Genomic DNA, 23,391 nt, shown 5'->3' with positions numbered 1-23,391 from the left:
GCCACTGGGCTGGAGGAGGTTACAGAGCCAAGACAGAGGCAAGGCCATGGAAGGGTTTGAAGGCAGTGATAATTGTAAAGTTGGAGGTGTTGCTGTGCTGGGGTACTTTTCAAAAGAGGAAAATTGCCATTTTTCTTTATCCCAGGTACTGCCGCCAGAGTCCACGAGGCGAAAGGTGGCGCAATCTCGGCTAACCTGGCGGCTGCTGCCACTCTTGTTGAAATTCAGCAGTTCAGTCGCCAGCTGATGAACACATCTGACGCTTTAGCAAGGGTCAATAAAACCATCAGGGAAACAAATGGCCTCATCAACGATTCGGCGAAGACGGGTAAGTTTGCAACGAACAATTGATTAAAGGTCACTTTTGACAAATGCAATCATTTTGCACGGCTGGGCAGTCACAGCACCAAAACAAACAAACATGCAGTTAATTATTTTAAAAATCAAATTCGCAGCGGCGGATTTTCTGTCCTCGCTGTTCACCCCAACATAATATAAGTCTTGCTCCCAGCTTTAATGTCAAATGTTTCGGCCTCGTCTTTATTTAAATATCTCCACTTTTCCCTTTCAGCCGCAGCTGCTGGTAAAAAGGTACAAGAGGTCGAAATTCAAGCCAATTACTTGCTGGACAGGTTGAAGCCGTTGAAAATGCTGGAGGACAACCTGAGCAGAAACTTATCGGAGATAAAGGAATTGATTAATCAGGCCCGGAAGCAGGCTGCCTCTGTAAGTGTCGAGTCAATGAGCAGTTGGTACAAATCAGTTAGTTCTCAAAATCATACTTCGGTGGTCACTTGCTTCCCTCCAGGGAATCGGGCATTGTGGGGAGCGGGCGAGAAATTAGACTTGAGGCCAATAATCAGCCGTGACTGTATTGTACGGTGGGACAGGCTCGAAGGACCCCGTGCGTGGTCTACTCCCACTCTTACTCCTCACGTTCTTTTGTCTCTACTTTTTCTTTTTGCTGAACCTCACCAACCTCCACTCAAACTCATTCATCGCTATTGGCTTTTAAAACCCCCAAATAGCAACATCTAAACCCTGCTCATTAATTTGCCTCACCACCTTGCTTTGGCCACATTGGTGGCATTCTACATTGGGAACCTTACTCACTGACAGCTCTAAAGAATAATCTTTAAGCAGTGCAATCTTTTCTTAATACTTATTAAATGAGACATGGCGATCAATACCTGAGGGAGAAAGGACAGGTTAAAAAAAAAGTTTTGATTAGAGATCCGAACAGCCAGTTTGATTTGCTGAGGTGACTGGGTGGCTGTCACGTTGCTCTGTGCCAAGCCATCGGGCAGTGTGTGGAGGGGCGGGCTGGGTGCTCAGGGACAGGAAAGGGTGGGAGAATTTGGGGGGAGTGCGTGGCGGGTGAGTTTTCAAGCACTCGGGGACCACCAATGAGATAGTGTACTCAGTCGGGGTGAGTGCAGACAGACAGGCTGGGAATAGGATGGAGTGGAGGGTTTTCAGGGTAGTGGGGGGGCAAGTATAAAGAGGAGAAAGGGCTGTAGCTGCTCATGTGCAGGGGCTGGATTATTTTTGTGGAGCAGGCAGCCATATTCTGTGAGGAGCCTTTTGCCGATTAAGAGCTGATGGGAGTTAACCCTTTTATGGAGAAGCGAGGTGTAATGGATGCCTGGCGAACTCTCAGCAGTAGCAAAGAAACTGGATCAGAACCATAACGCTTTAAAGTTTTATTGTGGAGTGGAAAGATCGATTTGTTCCAGGAGTGATAATGGTAAGAAATGGGGCTTGGTCATTTTATAAACAAACTTTATTAAAACAAAAGAAAAACAATATTTAAACTTTTAAACTCCAACTCTAACAATAACAGATTACATATAGTTTCTTAACCCTAAAACACAAGTTCCTATTAAACAGCATTTCAAAGGAACATGCAGCTCTCATTCCACTTACACAGGCAAAGGTTATACTTGCATTTACAAAGCAATTTTTCTTCTGTTAGTGAAGTTACTTCAGAATCCTTTTCGAAAGCCTGGCTCTGGGACAGCTTTCCATGACCTCCCGCTGTGGCCTTTCAAATCCTTCTCCTCACCTGTTCAAAACCAGGAATCTTTCTCTCTGTCTCTGAACCCCGCCCAGACTTGGAGTGCCCAGACTTAAACCCATTATCATCACCTTGACTGTTGATTTCCCACTCCCATGATTTTCACAGTAACTTCATTGCAGTGTTAATGTAAACCTACTTGTGACAATAATAAAGGTTATTTTATTATTATTTAGACAAATGGACAGAGCCATGTGATTGATATGCAACTAACCTCCCATTTACAGACAAAAGAGGCCATCTGACTCTTTAAAGGGCTAATGACTGGCCAAACAAGAGTATCCCAAAAGACAATGGGTCTTGAGTGGATCATCGTGGCCGAACAAGGGCATCCTGTGTATTCCCACTAATGAGTTTAAGTCTGAATGTGACAATGTAAATCACACCAGGCGTGGGTGTATCCCACTGACTCTTTGCTAGCAGTTTTTCCTTCAGTCTGTTAACCCCTAAATTGCCTGCTACATCTTCAGTCCAATTTCTGGGCCCAAGTTCCTAATATTTCCCCCTCTTAATAGAGTAAAGGGTTTGCAATGTCCGCTTGCGACAATATCAGACTCGGTTGGTTTTCGTACTAATCCTGATTTGACCTCTTCCCAGATTAAAGTGGCAGTGTCAGCCGACCGAGATTGTATCCGTGCCTACCAGCCAGCGCTATCAAGCAGCAATTACAACACTCTGACGCTGAACATGAAAACCTCTGAACCAGAAAACCTACTCTTCTACCTCGGCAGCAGCACCAGTGTGAGTAACTAGTTTGCAGCTGTTGATACAAACCTCAGTGCTCACCGTACCCAAGGTTAAGATGTTACAAATGATTAAAATAACAGAGAAATAAAGGAATCGGTGCAGACATTGTGAGTTATCAAAACAATCATTCTTAAGTGATGAAAATGGAAGCCCAAATAACTAAAATGGAATGATCCTGTGATCTTCTTGTGAGTGAGGAAGATTTATTATTCAGACAGCAATAACTTTTCAGGGTTGCGGAGGACTATTTCAGAGTAGTTTTAATTGTGATTAATTCAAAAATAGCTTATATTCCGATCCTCTCAATTTTCCAGCTGAAAATGATCTTTTGAATGATAATATTTCTAATAGTTTTGATGATACACCAATGGCAATCGGTGGACATGTTTTACAGATGAGATTGGTTGGAATGGGGCAAAGTTTTGTCAAAAAGGTTTTCCGTTTAGATATTAGAACAAAGAACAAACAATAGTACAGCACAGGAACAGGCCCTTCGGCCCTCCAAGCCTGCGCCGACCATGCTGCCCGTTTAAACTAAAATCTTCGACACTTCCGGGATCCGTATCCCTCTAATCCCATCGTCTTATTTTGTTCAAATATTTATTTTATAGTCAACAGGATGCATGTACAGTGAACTGGATTTCGAAAGAATATACGTGCCCAAAAATCCAAGTTATCTGTTATCCGTTTTTAATCTGATAGCTGTAAGGCATCTTTAGTAAGGAAAAGGAAGTCCAAATCGAGTAAATATAAGAACGAGTTTTATTTGGAAACAGTATATTTACACTCCTCTGTAAACCCTGACCGGATCGGTGACTTACTGGTCGACCTTACCACTGGGTAATTGAGATACCCCACCCCTAGCGAGGGAGCTCGTGCTCCACAAGGAGCAGGAGGAAGACGAGCAGTCCCAAACCGTAGCCCCGTGTGGGATATTACAGTATCTTTAACATCTTGTATTAGCATTGAAGATACATGTTTATTATGAGGCAGTTTACAAAACTGATGCCATACAACGCAAGTGTCAATGTAAAGAAAAAGTACCCTTTTAATGGGTCCATTGGTTCCTGAACAGGAAATACGAGAGCATTAACCCAGATTAAAATGACAAATCACGATTTGCATGTGGTAAAATATTTACCAAAGGCACAATGAGCTGGGTTTTATGCTCCCTCGCTGACTGATTTGGAGGTGGAGTGGGGGGGGGGCAAGTAAACAGCAGCAGGTGGCCTTCCCGCCCCTACCCGCCCACCCTTGACATATTGGAAACTTTATAGGAGGGTGGGGAGTTGTCGGGCACTCACCCACCCTTAGGTTTATTGAGGTCTTTAAGAGGCCAATTAATGTTAATTTAAGGAACTCATCCCACTGCTGCCCGCAGCTTACCCATGGCGGGGAGGCCGATGCTACGCAGTAGTTCCAGCAGCTATAGCTGCACGAGCTGGTGTTGGGCCAGACGTGACCTCCTTTGGGGACCCACTTGGCCCATTGGAGGCACCGCTCTCCACCAGCTCAACCCTCCGTTTAATCCTTCCACTGGTTTCTTGAACCACCGCTCAAACCCCTCTCCAAGACCCCAAACCCAACCTTACCTGGGCATCTCTGTGTGGTGGGGCTGCCAGTAGTCCCAGCAGTTGCCCGTTGGCACTAATGCAACTTGACAAATATCCCCATCCTCAATGATGGAGGAGCCCAGCAGATCTGTGCAAAAGACAAGGCTGAGGCATTCGCAACATTCTTCAGCCGGAAGTGCCGAGTGGATGATCCATCTCTGTCTCCTCCAGAGGTCCCTAGCATCACAGATATCAGACTTCAGCCAATACCATTCACTCCACATAATATCAAGAAATGGCGAAAGGTGTTTGATATGGAAAGGCTATGGGCCCTGATAATATTCCGGAGATATTTCTGAATGCGTGTGCTCCAAAATTTGCAAAGCTGTTCCAGTACAGCTACAATGCTGGCATCTGCCCGGCAATGTGGAAGCTCCCAGGTTTGTCCTGTCCATAGGAAACAGGAGAAATCCAACCCAGCCAGTTATCGCCCTAATAGTCTACTCTCCACCATCAGCATAGTGGTGGAAGGAGTCATCAACAGAGCTATCAAGCTAGACTTACTCAGCAATAATCTGCTCAGGGACGCTCAGTTTGGGTTCCGCCCGGGTCACTCAGCTCCCGACCTCATTACAGCCCTGGTTCAAACATGGACAGAAGAGCTGGATGTCAGAGGTGAGGTGACAGGTGACATCAAGGCAGCATTTGACTGAGTATGGCATCAAGGAGCCCTAGTTAAACTGAAGTCAATGGAAATCAAGGGGAAAGCTCTCTGTTGGTTGGAGTCATACCTGACACAAAGGAAGATGGTTGTGATGGTTGGAGGTCAATTATCTCAGCTCCAGGACATCACTGTAGGAGTTCCTCAGGTTAGTGTCCTGACCAAGTTTTATCACGGGGACAACAACGTAATTATGCTGGACATCCCTTTCGAACAAAGTTTTAAAGTTGCATGGTAAGAGGGGCTACACAGGGCTAAATAGCTGGCTTTTAAAGCAAACGAAGGCAGGCCAGCAGCGCGGGTTCAATTCCCGTACCAGCCTCCCCGAACAGGTGCCGGAATGTGGCGACTAGGTGCTTTTCACAGTAACTTCATTTGAAGCCTACTTATGACAATAAGCGATTTTAATTTCATTTCAAGAGTGCGATCGCTTCAGTTAATGATGTAGATGACAAAAGTGGATTGGTTTAATCATTTTTACAACCATCGAACTTGTATTAAACCTCTGCCTGTTCCGCAGATTGAATTCTTGGCTCTGGAGATGCGACGTGGCAGAGTTGCGTTCTTGTGGGACGTGGGCTCTGGGACAACGCGATTAGAGTATCCTGATCTTCAAATTAACAATAACAAGTGGTACAAGATTCATGCTGCCAGGCAAGTAAACATTCCCACAATGTACGCATTTCTTTTTTTTAATACATTTAGAATACCCAATTCAATTTTTCCAATTAAGGGGCAATTTAGCGTGGCCAATCCACCTAGCCTGCACATCTTTGGGTTGTGGAGGCGAAACCCACACAAACACGCGGAGAATGTGCAAACTCCACACGGACAGTGACCCAGAGCCGGGATCGAACCTGGGTCCTCGACGCCGTGAGGCAGCAGGGCTAACCCACTGCGCCACCGTGCTGCCCTCAATCATTTCTGACAGGGAGGTATCAGCCATTTTTTGGTCATCGAGATTCGTTTGAAACTGGCGTGAGCACAAGAGGTGCAGGAGTAGACCACACGGCCTGTCGAGCCTGTTTCACCATTGTGGCTAATCTTCAACTTCAACTCCATTTTCCCAGCCTGCTCCCTTCTCCCTTGATACCCCGAGCGATCAAAAATCTGTCCATCTCAGCCTGAAATATATTCAGTGATGAAACATGCACAACCCTCCGGGCTAGAGAATTCCATCGATTCACAACCCTTCAAGTGAAGTAATTTATCCTCATCTCAGTCCTAAATGATTGGCTCCATTTTCTGAGACTGTGTCCCTGTGTATTAGCTTCCCCAGCCCAGGGGAATCTGTGCTGGCCCTGTCAACTAACTTCAGAATATTGTATGAGTCAATGAAATCACCCCTCACTCTTCCATGGTTATAGACCCAATTTGCTCAACCCTTCACCAGAGGACAGCCTTCTTTTCCCAGGCACTAATCTCGTGAATCTATGCTGCATTGCTTCCAATGTAAGTATTTTCGTCCTTAAATATGGAAACCAAAACTGCATGTAGTATCGGATCAAAACTTCCTCATTCTCATGCTCCAATCCCCTTGTAATAAAGGCCAACATGCCATTTGCCTTCCTAATTGCTTGCTGAACCTGTATGATCATTTTCTATGTTCCTCATACAGATACACCCACGTCCTCCATACATCCACATCTTTTTCAAGCCTTTTTAAAACATTTTTTTTTCTGCTTTTCTATTCTGATTACCAAAAATGAATAACCTCACACTTTTCCACATTATACTCCGCCTGCCACCTTGTTTCCCACTTACTTAACCTGTCTGTATCATTTTGCAGCCACTTTGTGCCCTCCTCACAGCTTTCATTCCAACTAGCTCTGCATTGTTAGCAAACCTATTTAATATACATTACTCTCTGTTTCTTTTTCTAAATCTTCCCTTACCTGAACCCCCCCCACCAATCCCAACCCACCACTAGTTTAAAGCCCTTTCCACTGTCCCGGTTATAAGTTTTGCCAGGACACTGATCCCAGCCTAGTTTAAGTGGAGCTCATCCCAATGGAACAGCTCCCTCTTCCCTGGGTACTGATGCCAATGCCCATTAATCAAAATCCCTTCTTTCCACACCACTCTTTGAACTATGTGTTGAACCCTCCAATCTGCTTGACCCTGTGCCAATTGGCAAGGGCAATTAAGGATGAACAATAAATGCTGGCCTAGCCAGCGATGCCTATATCCCATCAATGAATAAAAAGAAATATTGGCATGTTGCTCAGGTAACAATCCAGACAAACATTTGAGGTTCTGCACTTTATTTTGAACCTTAACTCACTTTGCAAAACATCATTCCTGTTCTACCTATGTCGTTGGTTCCCATGTGGACCATGACAACAAGATCCTCCCCCTCCCATTCCTTTCCAACCATGAGGTGATGCAGCAGGAAGCGAATAGAGTTTTCGGAGTTCCTGGTCATGACCAGAGGATCCATTGTGTCCAGTGTTAATATAAGAATTAAGTTATATAATAAATTGGCTGAGCATAACTTCAGGAAAAAAATACTTACTCTATTTATGGTGGGGTTTACGATCTTAATGCTGCAGTTCTGAAGTTGCGACCCTTTATAAATCTTATTACATTCAATAAACAGTGGTTTTCACTGTTGCTTCACAGCATCTGGGTCCCAGGTTCGATTCCCGGCTTGAGTCACTGTCTGTGCGGAGTCTGCACGTTCTCCCCATGTCTGTTTTCCTCCAGGTGCTCCGGTTTCCTCCCACAGGTCCCGAAAGATGTGCTGTTAGGTAATTTGGACATTCTGAACTCTCCCTTGGTGTACCCGAACAGGCGCCAGAATGTGGCGACTTGAGACTTTTTACGGTAACTACATTGCAGTGTTAATGTAAGCCTACTGGTGACAATAAAGATTATAATTATTATTATTAAACCCTTCATTTTCTAAATCGTGTGACTGGGAATCCAGTTATGACTAATTGAGTTTTTGATTAATAAAGAAAAAATGGATAAGGACTCTATTATTGGGAATTCACATTGTCAGCTGTCCATGGATCCGAAGATAATGCCAACTCAGAGTTTGCACGTTTCTACCATGTGACATCACGTAACTGAATAGGCCCATTTTCAACTCTCAGGTATGTGGGCGCATGGGGCAGGATGGTCCCATCAGGCAATGAGAATTCGAGAGCAGAATTGGCCTCTCCTCTCACTCTGCCTCATCGTTAAGACAGTTGGACTCAAAGCGTGATGCAGCTTGATGAGCAAGGCGTCGCTATTTTGAACAATTGGTAGCAAGCCCCACCCGTTCATTAATGTCAGTGTTGGCGTGCTATTACCCTGTCAATTACAGCCAGATGCTTGATTCTTCACCACATCGGGAACCCCACTATCAGCAGTGTGCGACGGAGAATCTACCTTCAGGTCTCACTGAAACACAGCTGTTTGGTGGCAACAACTGTTCTGTAGACTGGACATTTGTTGACTTGCGGAGGTCTTTGTTGTCACTCACTGCTGTAGTTTGTTGATGGCCGAGCCGGCACAGCTGAACTGGTTTTACATCTCCTCACTGATGGTGGCCTTTTGGGAGAAGTGACTGCCAAGGAAAGGGAAATCCTCAATATATTCCAGAGTCTCTTTCAAACATATCTGAGAGGTGGAATATTTGGCGGACCAGGTGTGGGTTGATATGAGTTTTGTTTTGGCAACATTCAAGGACAGGCCAGGATTCTTGGATGCAGAATTGAAAATATCGTGAGTGGCTTGCAAAACCTCATGCAGAGTGGACAAAGACACTGCAGCCAACCACAAACTGTAGATCATGTATGTCTATGGTGGTCAGTTCAGTTTTGACACAGGCAACTGAGGTTAAAGGTTTCCATCTGGGCGGTATTTAATCCTCCCACCAGAGGGCTGCTGATATTTGAGGTGACTAGCCATTGTCAGGTAGATTGTAAATACTATGGGGACTAGCAGTTGGCTTTGCCCAACCCTGGTCTGGTTTTGAAGGGGTCTGTTTCAAATCTCCAACTCCAGTCAGTTGGAGTCACATCACTATGAAACAGTTGCCTGACAGTGGTGATGTATCTTGGTCATGGATAGGCTATTCAGCTCCTTGAACCTGTTCTCCCATTCAATTAGATTATGGCTGTTCTGTATCTCAGCTCCAATTGATCACCATTGGCCTTGGCACCTGTACCTAACCCAAAAAAATTTGGCTCAATAGCCACCTCAATTTTCAATGCCCCTCCCCCTCAAGACTTTCTATTCTAGCTTGAGGTAGCGCACTGGGTGTCTTCCCTTAGCAGTAGCAGGCTTACTAGGAAAGAGTGCAAGACTCCCCATAGTGATTTAATCAACCCAACCCAGGAAAATGGGTCAGAGTCATGGTGGAATAAGGCAGCGGATGGGAGCCCCGAACTCACCCTCATCCGGCAGCAGTGCAGTCCAGGAGGAGAATTCAGCCTTCGATATGCTTACGGTCCCCTGATGTACAGTATCGCCTAATTTGATGCCAAAAGCCAGATGCTTTTCAAAAATTAATTTACGGGATGTGGGCGTCGCTGGCAAGACCCAGCCTTTATTGCCCATCCCTTCTTGTCCTTGAGAAGGTGGTGGTGAGCTGCCTTCTTGAACCGCTGCAGTCCATGTGGGTAGGTACAAAGAACAAAGAACAAAGAAATGTACAGCACAGGAACAGGCCCTTCGGCCCTCCAAGCCCGTGCCGACCATACTGCCCGACTAAACTACAATCTTCTACACTTCCTGGGTCCGTATCCTTCTATTCCCATCCTATTCATATATTTGTCAAGATGCCCCTTAAATGTCCCTATCGTCCCTGCCTCCACTACCTCCTCCGGTAGTGAGTTCCAGGCACCCACTACCCTCTGCGTAAAAAACTTGCCTCGTACATCTACTCTAAACTTTGCCCCTCTCACCTTAAACCTATGCCCCCTAGTAATTGACCCCTCTACCCTGGGGAAAAGCCTCTGACTATCCACTCTGTCTATGCCCCTCATAATTTTGTATACCTCTATCAGGTCGCCCCTCAACCTCCTTCGTTCCAGTGAGAACAAACCGAGTTTATTCAATCGCTCCTCATAGCTTATGCCCTCCATACCAGGCAACATTCTGGTAAATCTCTTCTGCACCCTCTCTAAAGCCTCCACATCCTTCTGGTAGTGTGGCGACCAGAATTGAACACTATACTCCAAGTGTGGCCTAACTAAGGTTCTATACAGCTGCAACATGACTTGCCAATTCTTATACTCAATGCCCCGGCCAATGAAGGCAAGCATGCCGTATGCCTTCTTGACTACCTTCTCCACCTGTGTAGCCCCTTTCAGTGATCTGTGGACCTGTACTCCTAGATCTCTTTGACTTTCAATACTCTTGAGGGTTCTACCATTCACTGTATATTCCCTACCTGCATTAGCCCTTCCAAAATGCATTACCTCACATTTGTCCAGGTTAAACTCCATCTGCCATCTCTCCGCCCAAGTCTCCAGACAATCTAAATCCTGCTGTATCCTCAGACAGTCCTCATCGCTATCCGCAATTCCACCAACCTTTGTGTCGTCTGCAAACTTACTAATCAGACCAGGTACACCCACAGTGCTGTCAGGGAGGGAGTTCCAGGTTTTTGACCCTACACGCGGCATGAACAATAAAAGCCTGAGTGGAAGTTGTCACAAGGTAAGATAAAGGTAAAGTTGCCATTGTCCCCAATGGCCATAGGCTGTTTTCCCCTTTGAGCGGGAGAGCTGACCGGTGGTGATTTAACCTGAGGATCAGCACACCTCAGGCTGGGGGGCAAGGTTGAGAAGGCGGGGCCTTCATGAATAACTATGAGACAAGGTACATTGTAACTAAGAAACTTACAACAAGAATTCGAAGTCTGAGGTGAAGGCTAAAATGGGAGTTACATGTTCATGATCTGTTTGGGTGGTAAATATATTTCCAATGTAAATGCTATTGGAAGGAATGAAATGAAAATGAAAATCGCTCATTGTCACAAGTAGGCTTCAATGAAGTTACTGTGAAAAGCCCCTAGTCGCCACATTCCGGCACCTGTTCAGGGAGGCTGTAACGGGAATTGAACCGTGCTGCTGGCCTGCCTTGGTCTGCTTTCAAAGCCAGCAATTTAGCCCTGTGTTAAACAGCCCCTAGGAAAGTGCCAACAAATGCTTTCTCCTGCCTTAAAAAAAATGCATAATGCTGGTTGCGTCACATCATACAATATCTCATTGGTTCAACCAATATGCATTCAATTTCACTTGGTAGGTTTGGACGTATGGGCACCTTATCTGTTCAGGAAATTGGATCTCCTAGTTCAGACAAGCCAGTGGTAAAGACAGCCACATCTCCTGGGATCTCCACTGTACTGGATGTGAACAATTCAACCCTGGTGTTTGTTGGAGGAATCTTGAAGAAAGTGAAGGTCAGTTAGATTTGTGCCGCTTTCTCTTGCATCAACATCTGTACATTAATTCTTTGGAATAACGCCAATCCTTTGTACCCAGAAAGCGCCAGCTGTGAAGGTGACCCAATTCAGAGGGTGCATGGGTGAAGCATTCCTAGACGGGAAATCTATTGGCTTGTGGAACTTCCAGGAACGGGAAGGGAGTTGCAAAGGGTGCTTTGCAAGGTAAAAGTAATCCTAACTCCCACTTCCCTGGCATTTCCCTGTCGTCCTGCGACCTTTTTCTTTCTATATGGATTATTACGTGATTCCTTTTCGAAAGCCACGATTGAATCTGCGGTGAGACTGAGCACTTCGAGGAAGGGTATAGCATGGCCTGTAGCAAAATTAAAATCTCCTTGCGATGCCCGTGTTTGATTTAACACCCACTTTAAAAGTGAACCCAATTGATCTCCATTGGCCTTGGCACCCATTCCCAACAAAACAACCAGCATCATTGTAGCAGTTTTTTTTACATTTTCCACTTTTTGAAACTAAGGACATTTCTACACTAATCTGCGAGATGGAATGTGTTGGGATTCTGCAGTTTACTTGATGGCCGCTGAAGGGGCTTTTCCCGCCCAGCCTCAGTTTGTAGGCTGACGGGCAGCGGTTGGAGCAGGGTGTCAGATAGTAAAAGTTAGCAATCTCGATGTCAGGCAGGAAGGGGGAGTGACGGCACCTCAACCTGAAGGCTCCATTCAGATCTGGTGAGCACTCCCCTCAGGAACCCGGGAGCTCTGGCTCTGCAACACCCACCCCGCACCTCTCCCACCTGTAGAGGGTGCCATCTCCGCTACTCCACTACTGGGCCGATATCTGGGGTTTGAATATCTGTGTGTGTCTCTCTCCAGCTGGCACTGAAACTTCAGAGGCCAGGGGATGTCGCACTGGGACACTTCCACTGAAGAGAGCACTGATTCAAGCCTGCCGTTTATTCCTAACCGACAGCCTGAGACTTATATCACACAGATCTCCAGACCCCTACCAATACCCAGGTGATTCTCTCTCTTGCCGGTGGTGCAACACCCACCCGGTTCCTACTCCACTAGAGTAGCTTTCCCAAGAGAGAGAATAGGACACTGCTGTTTATTTCCTAACCAACAGTCTGTCCTGAGTGAATCGCTCAAGATGACCCTCGATTCTTGAACCCGGAATTAAGGTGAGGAGTATTTTAACAATGACTTGGTCAGAGATCGCTGGTGAAAGATTGAAGAATTTAAACGACTCCAATTATCATCAAATCAAGGTTTATTGCAAAACCCAGGTCAAAATCATCAACAGAAGAAACACAATAAAATCTTATGCTCTAAATACAAACTAAGTCTATTCAAAAGTAATATAGCGGACACAACGAAAATTCTTATGATTACACAGTTTTTAGCAATATCACAAGGCACCAACAAGTTCCCTTCCCCAAAGCCTCAACCACTATTAAAGTCAAGGGAGTTTCGCAAGCTGCTGCAGGGTACTTACGGTCACAGGCTGCAGAGGTCAAGTCAGGGGTGCAGAGGTCGAGCCAAGAACCAAGAGACCCTCAATCGAAACACAGCCCCTTTTATATTGTTTTACCTGGCTTTGTCCTGTGATCGGCCAGCCCCTTTTGCATTGAAAAAGGTAAGGTTTAAAGTTCCCGCTGGTCCCGCCCCCTTTGGGCCGGTCAGACCTGTCGAGATGGGAGTACCTCCCCTAGGTCCGCCTCCAGTCTGTTTTTTTTGAGATAACGAGGTTGAGCTCCCTTGAAGATTTTCAAAGACTTCCATCTGCTCCGGAGATAGCTGCTATGTTGATGGGGTGTTGATTGGATTCTGCTCTGGTGGAGGCAAAGTCCTTTACATCTGCATGGGGCTATGACCATCCCATTGTCCTGCTTGCATGCAAGCCTCCTGTGTATTCCCGTGCCCCTTTGTCTGTGTTTTGATGTTATCTTGTTGTCTGGCTCCTTCTTCCTTGTAGCTCCTAGGGGGGTGTTTGTAAATATTTATGTACTTATGTCCCTACTCAGCTCAGCGGACCAAGCCTGCTGGGAAAACTGGTTCTGTTCTCTTGGCTGAAAAGTCAGTTTACAGTCTCTGAGTTTTTATGCTTGGGCAGTTCCAAAAAGGGCCGAATTGCCCGAAAACCTTACACACCCACCCAGCCTATCTCCCACTACCAAGAGTGCCCCCCTCCAAACCCCCCAGGGAATACCCTACCCTCATGCCCCCAGTACGTACATGAAGTGCGGTCCTGGGACCTCTTCCAGCCACTGAAGGGCTGTGCCTGGAGGGGCTGATTGGTCGACAGCTCCTAAAGCACGACTTCCGTCCAGTTGAGCATAAAATTCAAAGATAAAGTCCACAATATGTGCAAGTTAGGTGGATGGGCCATGGTCACTGCACGGGGTTACAGGTATAGAGTGGGGGAGTGGGCCTAAGTAGAGTCCTCTTTCGGAGGGTCGGTGCAGACTTGATGGACCGTATGGCCCCTTTCTGCATCGTAGGGATTCTATGGATCCTATAGAAAATGGCAACAGGGATGCATCCCCCATCAGCTCTCAAGATGGTGGCCATCGAGCACTCACCATCCTGAAAAGTCAGGCCAAGAATTTCAATAAGATCAGGGAAATATACCTGAAATGAGGTGAGTGTCAATGCCCTTGACATAAAGGCACCATTTGACCATCGAGGGGGCCTAGTAAAATTGAAGTCAGTGGAATCAAAGAGGAGACTCTCCGCTGTTTGGAGTCATACATGGTAGAAAGGAAGATAGTTGTTGTTGGAAGTCAATCATCTAAGTCCCAGGACATCACTGCAGGAGTTTCTCAGTGTAGTGTCCTAGGCCCAACCACCTTCGCTGCCTCATCAATGATCTTCCTTCCACCATAAGGTCAGAAGTGGGATGTTTGCAGATGACTGCACAATGTTCAACACCATTCGCGACTCCTCAGATACTGAAGCAGTCCCATGTCCAAATGCAGCAAGACCTGGACAATATCCACGCTTCGGTTAATAAGTGGCTCATAATATTTATCACACGCAAGTGGCAGGCAATGACCATCTCCAACAAGAGAGAATCTAACCATCACCGCCACAACATTTAATTGCGTTGCTATTGCTGAAAAGTGCCCCCCCCCCCCTTCCCACACCACCATCACCAGTAGCGTCCTGTGGATTATCGTTGACCAGACATTTAACGGGACCAGCCTTAGAAACACTGCAGCCCCAAAATGGAAACACCCTCTCATCAACTTTTTCAAATACAAAGTAAAACATAGATTCAACAACCTGGCCATCATTGTTGGGGGTGGCAGTGGTGGGCATCCCCGTACAAAGAGGTCTGGGCCTACAGCTGAAACCAGGCTGATAGATAGGGATAGGGAGTCTCAGCCTGCCTGAAGTGCTGATTACAGCCCAGACTGGTGTCAGTGGGGGCCTTGAGGCCAACTGGCCCTGCCAGCCCCCCCCCCCCCCCCCCCCCCCCCTCCTCCTCCATCCCCCTCCCCGCTCTGATACAGCCTAAGTTGTCTTGTCTCTGTCAAGTACATCGTTTGGAAAGATTCAGTTGAAGGTAAACATTGTACATATTCCGCAGGGCACAGAACGAAGACATTGCCTTCCACTTTGATGGCAGCGGCTATTCAACCGTGGAGAAGACACTGCGCTCCACCTCAACCCAATTAGTGATGCACTTCAGCACGTTCTCGCCGAATGGCCTACTGCTCTACCTTGCATCAAATGGCACCGTAAGCATCGTGCAGTGCGGACTGCTGCGTCCTTTGCTCTTCTTGTATTGATGAAACTGAAATCATATTTGAAAAAAAAGTTATATTTTTTCCGCCGTAACTTGTTGAGTTATAGAAATTTTGAATGTTCATTAATTAATCTTTCTCAGACAGTTGTTTGTACTTTGTTGCACTATTCTTAATTATAAGCTAAAAACACCCCTTGTACAGTTGAGTTATACAGAGAGTTGTACAGAGAGTTATACTCTCTGGGATAAAGTCCAGGTAGAGCAAGGTTAAAAAAAGTCATTTGGTAGTCCAATACTTGAGTATTGCTGAAAAAAGAAATTTTGTCAAAGTTTTTGTCTTCCACTCATCAGAACAATCGGAGGAATACCAATGTCAGAGGAAGCAACACCTTTATGCTGTATGAGAAGAGAGTGCTGATTGGTTGGCAAGTGGACTCCATGGCGAACTCCCTATCAATCAGAGCTCACTTTCCAACCAATCAGCACTCTCTTCTCATAGAGTGTAAAATTGTTACCCCCGACATTGGCATTTTTGCGATTGCCCTGATGAGTGCAGGAGGAAAAGCTTCGACGAAAAGCTTTTTTTTTTTGCAATATAGGAGCTGTTTGTCCTTGATCGTGACTATACCGGAGCAGACAATTCCCAACACTGAGAGGTCTTCTCATCTAAGTGCCCCGTTGGCCGATTGCCAGGCTGCTGAAAAGGAGCAGGTCCAAAGGAAGATAAGAGCGCACACTGTTCGTTCATAGACTAACTTGTGAAATGTGTTCAACAACTCATGAGTACAATGAGTACAGTAATGCTGTGCTCCTTTAATTACGAATATTGCAACACTGTGTTGGTCAAGGGAGGCCAGTTCTGTTCGGGTTCCATTTAAGAGGCCTTCCCACATTTTGGGAGGGTTTTCCCGGATGTTCCAGCGGTGCGCATCGTCGGGAGGCAGGGAGGGAAAATTTAGAGAGCGGCCAAAAGTCAATTCAGCTGCTCTCCAAATGTTCCCATCCCATCCGCGACAGCGTCCTCTGCTGGTGGGTGTGGGAAACCCCACCCTGTGAAATGCCTGCCTGACTGGGAAACATCTAAAGGATAACATTTCCCAGCTGATCACAACAACGGACCCCCTGCTTAGGGCTGCATTTGTTTGATGGGAAAGTTCAGTTTCTGATCAGCAGGCAGATTGGGGGAGCAGAATAGGGTCTCGTCTATGATAAACCGTTCAGCGGACTTCATTGCTTCCTTTCATGTTTCTCCTAAAAAACCAAACCATGCAATAGCCAGAACAGGAGTTAACATTGCTGACGCAGATTTAAGAGACCGTTCGTCTCTTTGCTTGAAGGAGAAATATTGAAACTGACAACCCCACCCTCAAAGGCTTTTATTTATTTTTCATCAGCGAGATTTCTTAGCAGTAGAGCTGGCAGATGGAAAGGTCCGAGTAACCTTTGACCTTGGATCTGGAGTTCTAACCCTTATGTCTGAGAAACGATATAACAATGGAACATGGTTTAAAATTGCATTTCAACGCAACCGGAAGATAGGTAAGAAAACTGATATCTAAATCAATCATTGAGATTGTATTTCTCTTTTCATTAAGCTTGATAAAGATTAAAAAACACTCAATTTTCTGAGGAATGCTGTACAAAGGCCCTTCAAGTGAATGGCTAACCTTTATTTTAAGAATGTATTTTATTTCAAACATGTATCAAAACAGGTGACAGAGAATAAACGCCCCGGGAAACATACTTCCCAACAATCAACGATACAGTCTGTAAAGATTTTCCCCCATTTTCACCTCCCTCCCCCCCTGCAACGAACAGCGCTTCAAACACGGTCACAAACATGCCCCACCTTTTCTCAAACTCCCCTACTGAGCCCCTTAACTCATACTTTATCTTCTCTAACTGCAGGAAGTCGTACAGGTCACCCAACCATGCCGCTACCCCCGGTGGAGATGAGACCGCCACTCCAGCAAAATTCGCCACCGTGCAATCAGAGAGGTGAAGGCCACGACATCGGCCTTCCTCCTCTCCATGAGCTCCGGCTTCTCTGAAACCCCAAATATCGCCACCAAAGGGTCCACTCCCTCCTCCACTATCCTGGCTAAGACGCGAACACTGCCGCCCAGAATCTTCCCAATTTTTCACAACCCCGAAACATGTGCGCGTGATTCGCTGGCCCCCGCCCACACCTCTCACACTCATCTGATACCCCCTGAAAGAACCCACTCATTCTCGCCCGAGTCATATGCACCCTGTGCCACCACCTTAAACTGTATCAGGCTCATCATTGCACAAGAGGAGGTCCCGTTTACCCTACGCAGTGCCTCACTCCATACTCCCCAATTGATCTCCATTCCCAACTGCACTTCCCATTGCTCTTTGATCTTCACCACCCGCTCGCTTCCCTGCTCCTCCAGCCACTTGTATGTATCCCCAATTCTTCCCTCCCCTTCCACATCCGGAAGCAGCAGTCACTCCAGCAGGGTGTATCCCGGCAACCTAGGGAACCCCCTCCAGACCTTTCGTGCAAAGTCCCTAACCTGCAGATGCCTGAACTCAGTCCCCCTCGGCAGCTCTACCCTCTCCCTTAGCTCCTCCAGACTGGCGAATCCTTCCTCCAAATCCCTCACCTTGACCAGCCCCATTTCCCTCCACCTCCTGTATACACTAACCCCCCCCCCCACCCGGCTCAAACCCATGATTCTCGCACAGCGGCGTTAGCACCGACATCCCTTCCACCCTAAAATGCCTCCTCAGCTGATTCCATATCTTCACGGTGGACTGCACCACTGGGCTCCCTACTCGGAGCCACTGGCAATGCTGCCGTCACCATAGCCCTCAAACTAGACCCCTTACAAGATTCCTCCTCCATCCTAACACACTCTACCCCTTCTCCTTCCCACTATCGCTGCACCTTGTCCATATTCGCTGCCCAATAATAATGAAGCAAGTTCGGCAACGCCAACCCCCCCTGCTGCCTCTGCCTCTGTAGCAGGGTCCTCCCCACACTCGGCACCTTCCCCGCCCATACAAAGTCAGAGATGATTGTGTCCACTTTCCGAAAAAAGGCCTTTGGTATAAAGATTGGGAGAGCTTGAAAGATAAACAAGAACCTTGGCAGAATATTCATTTTACCACTTGGACCCTCCCCACCAACGTTAAGTGCAGTGTATCCCACCTCTTAGGATCCTCCCTGGCCTCCTCCACCAGCTTTGTTAAGTCCCACTTATGGAGCCCCGTCCATTCCCTCGCTACCTGAATCCCCAAATACCTAAACCTATCCGTGGCTACTATAAATGGCATTCCCCCTAAATTAGCCCGCTGTGCCAGCTCATTCACCGGGATTGCCTCGCTTTTCCCTACATTCAGTTTGTACCCCGAAACCCCACCAAACCGCCCCATTATCCTTTCCATACACTCCAACGGATCTGAAACATACAGCAAGACGTCATCGGCATAGAGCGACACCCGACGCTCCCTCTGTCCCCTCATTATCCCCCGCCACTCTGTCGACCCTCTGAGAGCCATCGCCAATGGCTCTATGGCCAGTGCAAACAGCAATAGCTACTCACAGACCAGAACTGATAAAAAGCTGTTGAGCCTTGCTCAACTGAGACCCAAGACAATGGTGCGTCAGGCTCTACACTGCCAATGCCGTGCTAACGTTCCATACCGAGGACACGTGCAGTGGACAATGGACAGATTCTCTCACACCTGTAAAGAGTTTGATTTGACCATCACCCTCAGGAAGACGAATGTCACCGTCCAGAATGTTACCACATTGCCATCTTAGCAGCATTGAAAATGTGATGCTGGAGTTTGGTGATGGCGTCACATATCTGGACTCCACAATCAGCAGCAATCTGACACTTGATGCTAAAATCAACACACGCACATCGCAAAAGCTGCAGCTGTTAGGTCGAAGCTGAGTAAGAGAGTGTGGTATACAGCAACCAGACTGAGACCATCAGACTGCAAATCCACCAAACCAGGGTCCTCTGCATACTCTCCAGCAGTGAGGTCCAGACAATATATGGTGGGCAACAGAAAAGGCTGAACGGTTTCCACCGTCGCCGTGTCAGACGTATTCTCGGCATCTCCTGGCAGGACAAGGTCACCAACTCAGTTCCTGGAACATACAAATTCATTAGTGTTCACTACGAAGTCAATGAAGCCTGTGCTGGCTCAGCCATGTTCACCGAATGGATGACAGCTGTATGCCCAAAGGCCTTGTGTACAGTGAATTGGCCACTGGGTCATGACTTCCCAGGCGTCCCTCCTGCCTCGACAAGGGTACCTGCAAGCGAGGTATGAAGATGGCAGACATTGACACCGACAGCTGGGGGACCTCTGGCGGCTTGACTGTTTGGAAGGGCATTGGAAGAAGCGAGCAGAAATGGAGAGCTCAGCTGGCTGAGAAGAAGGCCAAAAAAACTAGCGCAATGAATCGTGCACCTCCTCAACTCACTGTCCTCCTCTGCAGTATATGTGGCCGAATCTGACATATCAGAGTGGGGCTCCCGAACTTGGCAATGCTTAACACAGAGGTGGCCACCACAGCACAAACCATTGTCTTGGATAGTTTGGGGGAAAGTTGCTGTGGCGGAATAGCTGCCTCATTTTTCTTAAATTGAAAAATAGTTGATGGACTTCCAAAGGCGACTAGGGGCTTTTCACAGTAACTTCATGAAAATGAAAATTGCTTATTGTCACAAGTAGGCTTCAATGAAGTTACTGTGAAAAGCCCCTAGTCGCCACATTCCAGCGCCTGTTCGGGGAGGCTGGTACTGGAATTGAACCGTGCTGCTGGCCTGCCTTGGTCTGCTTTCAAAGCCAGCGTTTTAGCCCTGTGCTAAACCAGCCCCTACTTGAAGTGGGATTGCCCGCAGGGGGTGTTAGAGGGTGTGGGAGACCCTCCCATGTTGCATTCAGGCTGGAGGGAGGTCGGGGATTTTATTTGTGGGCCTCGGAGATTGGGACGCCATCTTGGTTGGCAGCATGAGCCAGGGTGAAGGATTCAGCGGCACTACCTCTTTCTGATGCCAGGCATGTCGATCAGACATTGAGTGTCTTTGAATGAGTGACCACCCCACCCGCCTGCAAAGCTGGCCTGTTTGCCGCGCTCGCCACAAGATGTAGCCCCACCACCGGTCCCCTGGATTAACCTGAGTGCCAGCAAGATGAGGCCCTTAAGTGGGCATTAATTGCCGTAAGGGCCACCATAGTCCAACCCAGTCCACTTCACACCTAATAGCCGTATTTTCCAATCGGGATCACCATCCAGTTGGCACAGGGAAGTGAAGGATAGCATCCTTATAGATCAGAGACCTGGGAACGTTGTTGCTCAGTCACACATCACCAGGATCAGTTTAACTAAGCTGCTCTATTGAATGTTCACAGGTGTTTTGGCCGTGATGGACCCGTTTAATTCAACTGATCGAGAGACCAAGCGAGGAGAGTCACCAGGACCCGCTTCTGATCTCAACCGTGGGCACAAAGATCCAATATACATCGGAGGATTGCCGCGCTCCACAAGCTACAGGTAGTTTAATGTATTCCCGGGCCGAGGTTGTGAGACTACACTGCTGGAGTCATCTCGCTGGATGTGACCAGAGAAAGGATTGTAACTTGCCATTGTTCCGGCGCACTAATTTTGTATCGTGCATGTTCATTCTAATTGTTATTCTGGTACACTGCAATTGGTAACACAGAACGCTCAAATTCTGGCGGATCTACTCGAGATCAGTAAAGCTTTGGACCTTCAAAGTTTAACTCAGGGATTGAACTAATCAAAACCTCCATGGTGGAGGGTGTTCCATCCAAATTCACTTTCCTGATGTTCATCAGAGGATGTCAGCAATGAGAGACTGATCAAAACATTTAGCTCAAACCTACCCTTCAGAAACTGCCGCACTTTGCCAAATAAAGTTTCGTGAGGAATTATCGTTTACGTCTGAAGGCGGTTTCGTCCCATTTGCATTTCAGGGAAGCTAAACTATCTCTTTTTAAGAGCCGTTACTTCAACCTGTTTCACGGCTTGTGATGCTGAGCGGAATCTTGTGCTCTCACTGTTGGTGAGCTGGGGTGCGGGAAGGACATGTACTTAGCCAGGATGGTGGTGGACCTGAATCCTGCCGCCTTCCTGCCTCCTCCCAAATTAACTTCTAGCGGGAAGGCCCACCAGCAATTGACCTCAAATGGCCAGTGAATTATCACATCATAGCCTCAGCCCAGCACCGCTGGTATTAACCCAGCTGCAGGCAGGTTTTGTCACCATATGGCCTGCTCCACTGGGGAAACTGCAGGCCCTTTGTCAACCTGGGGTGGGATGAATCCCTCAATCAAAGGCACTCAGCGCCAGGTGAAGGATCTGGGCATCGGGTAGTGGAGAGGTAAGGGCTCCTGAGAGCCTGCCACCTGCTATCAAATCCCCCCTGCACCCCCTCCCCATGACCCTGCTTATGCCCCTCCACATTACTTACCTGTGGCCTAGTAGCTCCACAATCCTGGGACTCTGGTGCCTGCCCTTCTGGCAGCAGCCACACCCTTCCCAATGGTGCTGCTGGCCTCTGAGTGGCCAACAGCTCAGGGTAGGCAAGATCTTCACTCCCAGAGGCCTGATTCCAGGGCAAGGCTCATCGATGGCCTCACCGCTGCCTGATTGGTGTGTGGTACGGCAGGCCCTCCCGAAAAGAGGCAGTGCATATCCCTACCAGCTCACCTGGCAAGCGGGCAAGACTCCCCCCGACGCCCGAGTCTGATTCTGCTCCCTGCTTCAAACAAAGCTTTTTATCTACAATTGGTGCCTGTCTTTTTGCAGGAGGGAAGTTTTCAGCAAATTGTTTGTGGGCTGCTTGAAGAAGGTGGAGATTTACCGATCTACATTTGACCTGCTGAGGAATTCTTTGGGAGTGAAGAAAGGTTGCATGCTTGAGGTAAATAAGCTCAGAAATGTAAAATCAACAAGAGCGAAGGCTTTTTCCCTTCATAGTAAGAGAAACGCTTGAAATAAAAACCGAGAATGCTGTCAATGTGCAACATGCTCATCAGAATCAGTAAAAACTTTCACCTGAGATAACTGAACAACAGGATGGAAGAATGCTGGAGGAGGAAAAGAGACACGAATTATTTCTGCAGTCAGAGAGCAGCACTAATAGATTTAGTCTTTTCACGTGTTTCCAGCATTTCCTGTTGATTCATTAAGGTTACTGACTATGTAAATCCGGCATCGATTGTGTACAGTTGCTAACCATGTGCTGAGCAGAAAAGTGGTCAGTTTTGTCCCCATCACAGGATACAACATTACGACAACACAGAGTTTAGGTGACTTTATTTGCCGCATTTACATTTCAGCGCTGTGGCTTTTGAGGTTGTCTGCACTCACAGTTATGTTAACACTTTGAAGCATGCACCAGAATGATTGGCAAATAGCCAACGTATAGTCTATGTTAGGACACCCCGAGTCCATGGTGTTTGAATCTGTAGACACCACTGCAGAAGTCTTTTGAGGAGCAGGTCCCTGGTCTTTACCAACACTTCCTTATCTGTGCACTGTGACTGAGCAAGTACTGCCTCGTGATGCATTCATTGTGCTGCTTTTTTGGATCGATCAAAGGAATGCCACAAGATGCTAGCTTGCACAGGGACACTGGCCATGTCTTGACTCTATCCTTCAGTCTAAAGAAAACAAACAAAGAACATAAGTTAGAATGCAGCATTAGTTGCCAGGGTCACTCAGCTCCTTACCTCATTACAGCCTTGGTTCAAACATGGACAAAAGAGCTGAATGCCAGGGTGAGGTGAGAGTGACTGCCCTCAACATCAAAGCCGCATTTGACCGAGTATGGCATCTATCTAATCTGGAGTAAATGGGAATCAGTGGGAAAACTCTCCACTGGTTGGAATCATACCTGGCACAAAGGAAGATGGTTGTGGTGGTTGGAGGTCAATAATCCCAACTCCAGGACATCACTGCAGAATTTCCTCAGGGGAGTGTCCTAGGCTCAACCATCTTCAGCTGCTTCATCAATGACCTGCTGTCCATCACAAGGTCAGAAGTGGGGATGTTTGTGGATGACTGCACAATGGTCAGCACCATCCGTGACTCTTCAGATAATGAAGGTGTCCCTGTCCACATGCA

At 47.1% G+C, this 23,391-nt stretch overlaps 1 protein-coding gene across 1 annotated transcript in view; it reads left to right on the top strand.

The window, feature by feature from the left end:
- The window catches only part of lama1 (laminin, alpha 1), a 470,787-nt gene that overhangs the window by 375,688 nt on the left and 71,708 nt on the right, over positions 1-23,391 (top strand). The window contains exons 43-52 of the mRNA XM_072468337.1: positions 146-328; positions 572-726; positions 2,675-2,818; positions 5,619-5,752; positions 11,342-11,498; positions 11,581-11,705; positions 15,093-15,243; positions 16,646-16,790; positions 20,652-20,793; positions 22,072-22,186. Coding sequence (XP_072324438.1) covers positions 146-328; positions 572-726; positions 2,675-2,818; positions 5,619-5,752; positions 11,342-11,498; positions 11,581-11,705; positions 15,093-15,243; positions 16,646-16,790; positions 20,652-20,793; positions 22,072-22,186 — 1,451 coding nt within the window. The remainder of the gene's footprint in view (positions 1-145; positions 329-571; positions 727-2,674; positions 2,819-5,618; positions 5,753-11,341; positions 11,499-11,580; positions 11,706-15,092; positions 15,244-16,645; positions 16,791-20,651; positions 20,794-22,071; positions 22,187-23,391) is intronic.

Source organism: Scyliorhinus torazame, chromosome 11, assembly GCF_047496885.1.
Source record: "Scyliorhinus torazame isolate Kashiwa2021f chromosome 11, sScyTor2.1, whole genome shotgun sequence".
NCBI classification, from domain to species: Eukaryota; Metazoa; Chordata; class Chondrichthyes; order Carcharhiniformes; family Scyliorhinidae; genus Scyliorhinus; species Scyliorhinus torazame.
This window is presented reverse-complemented; position numbering and strand designations above follow the sequence as displayed.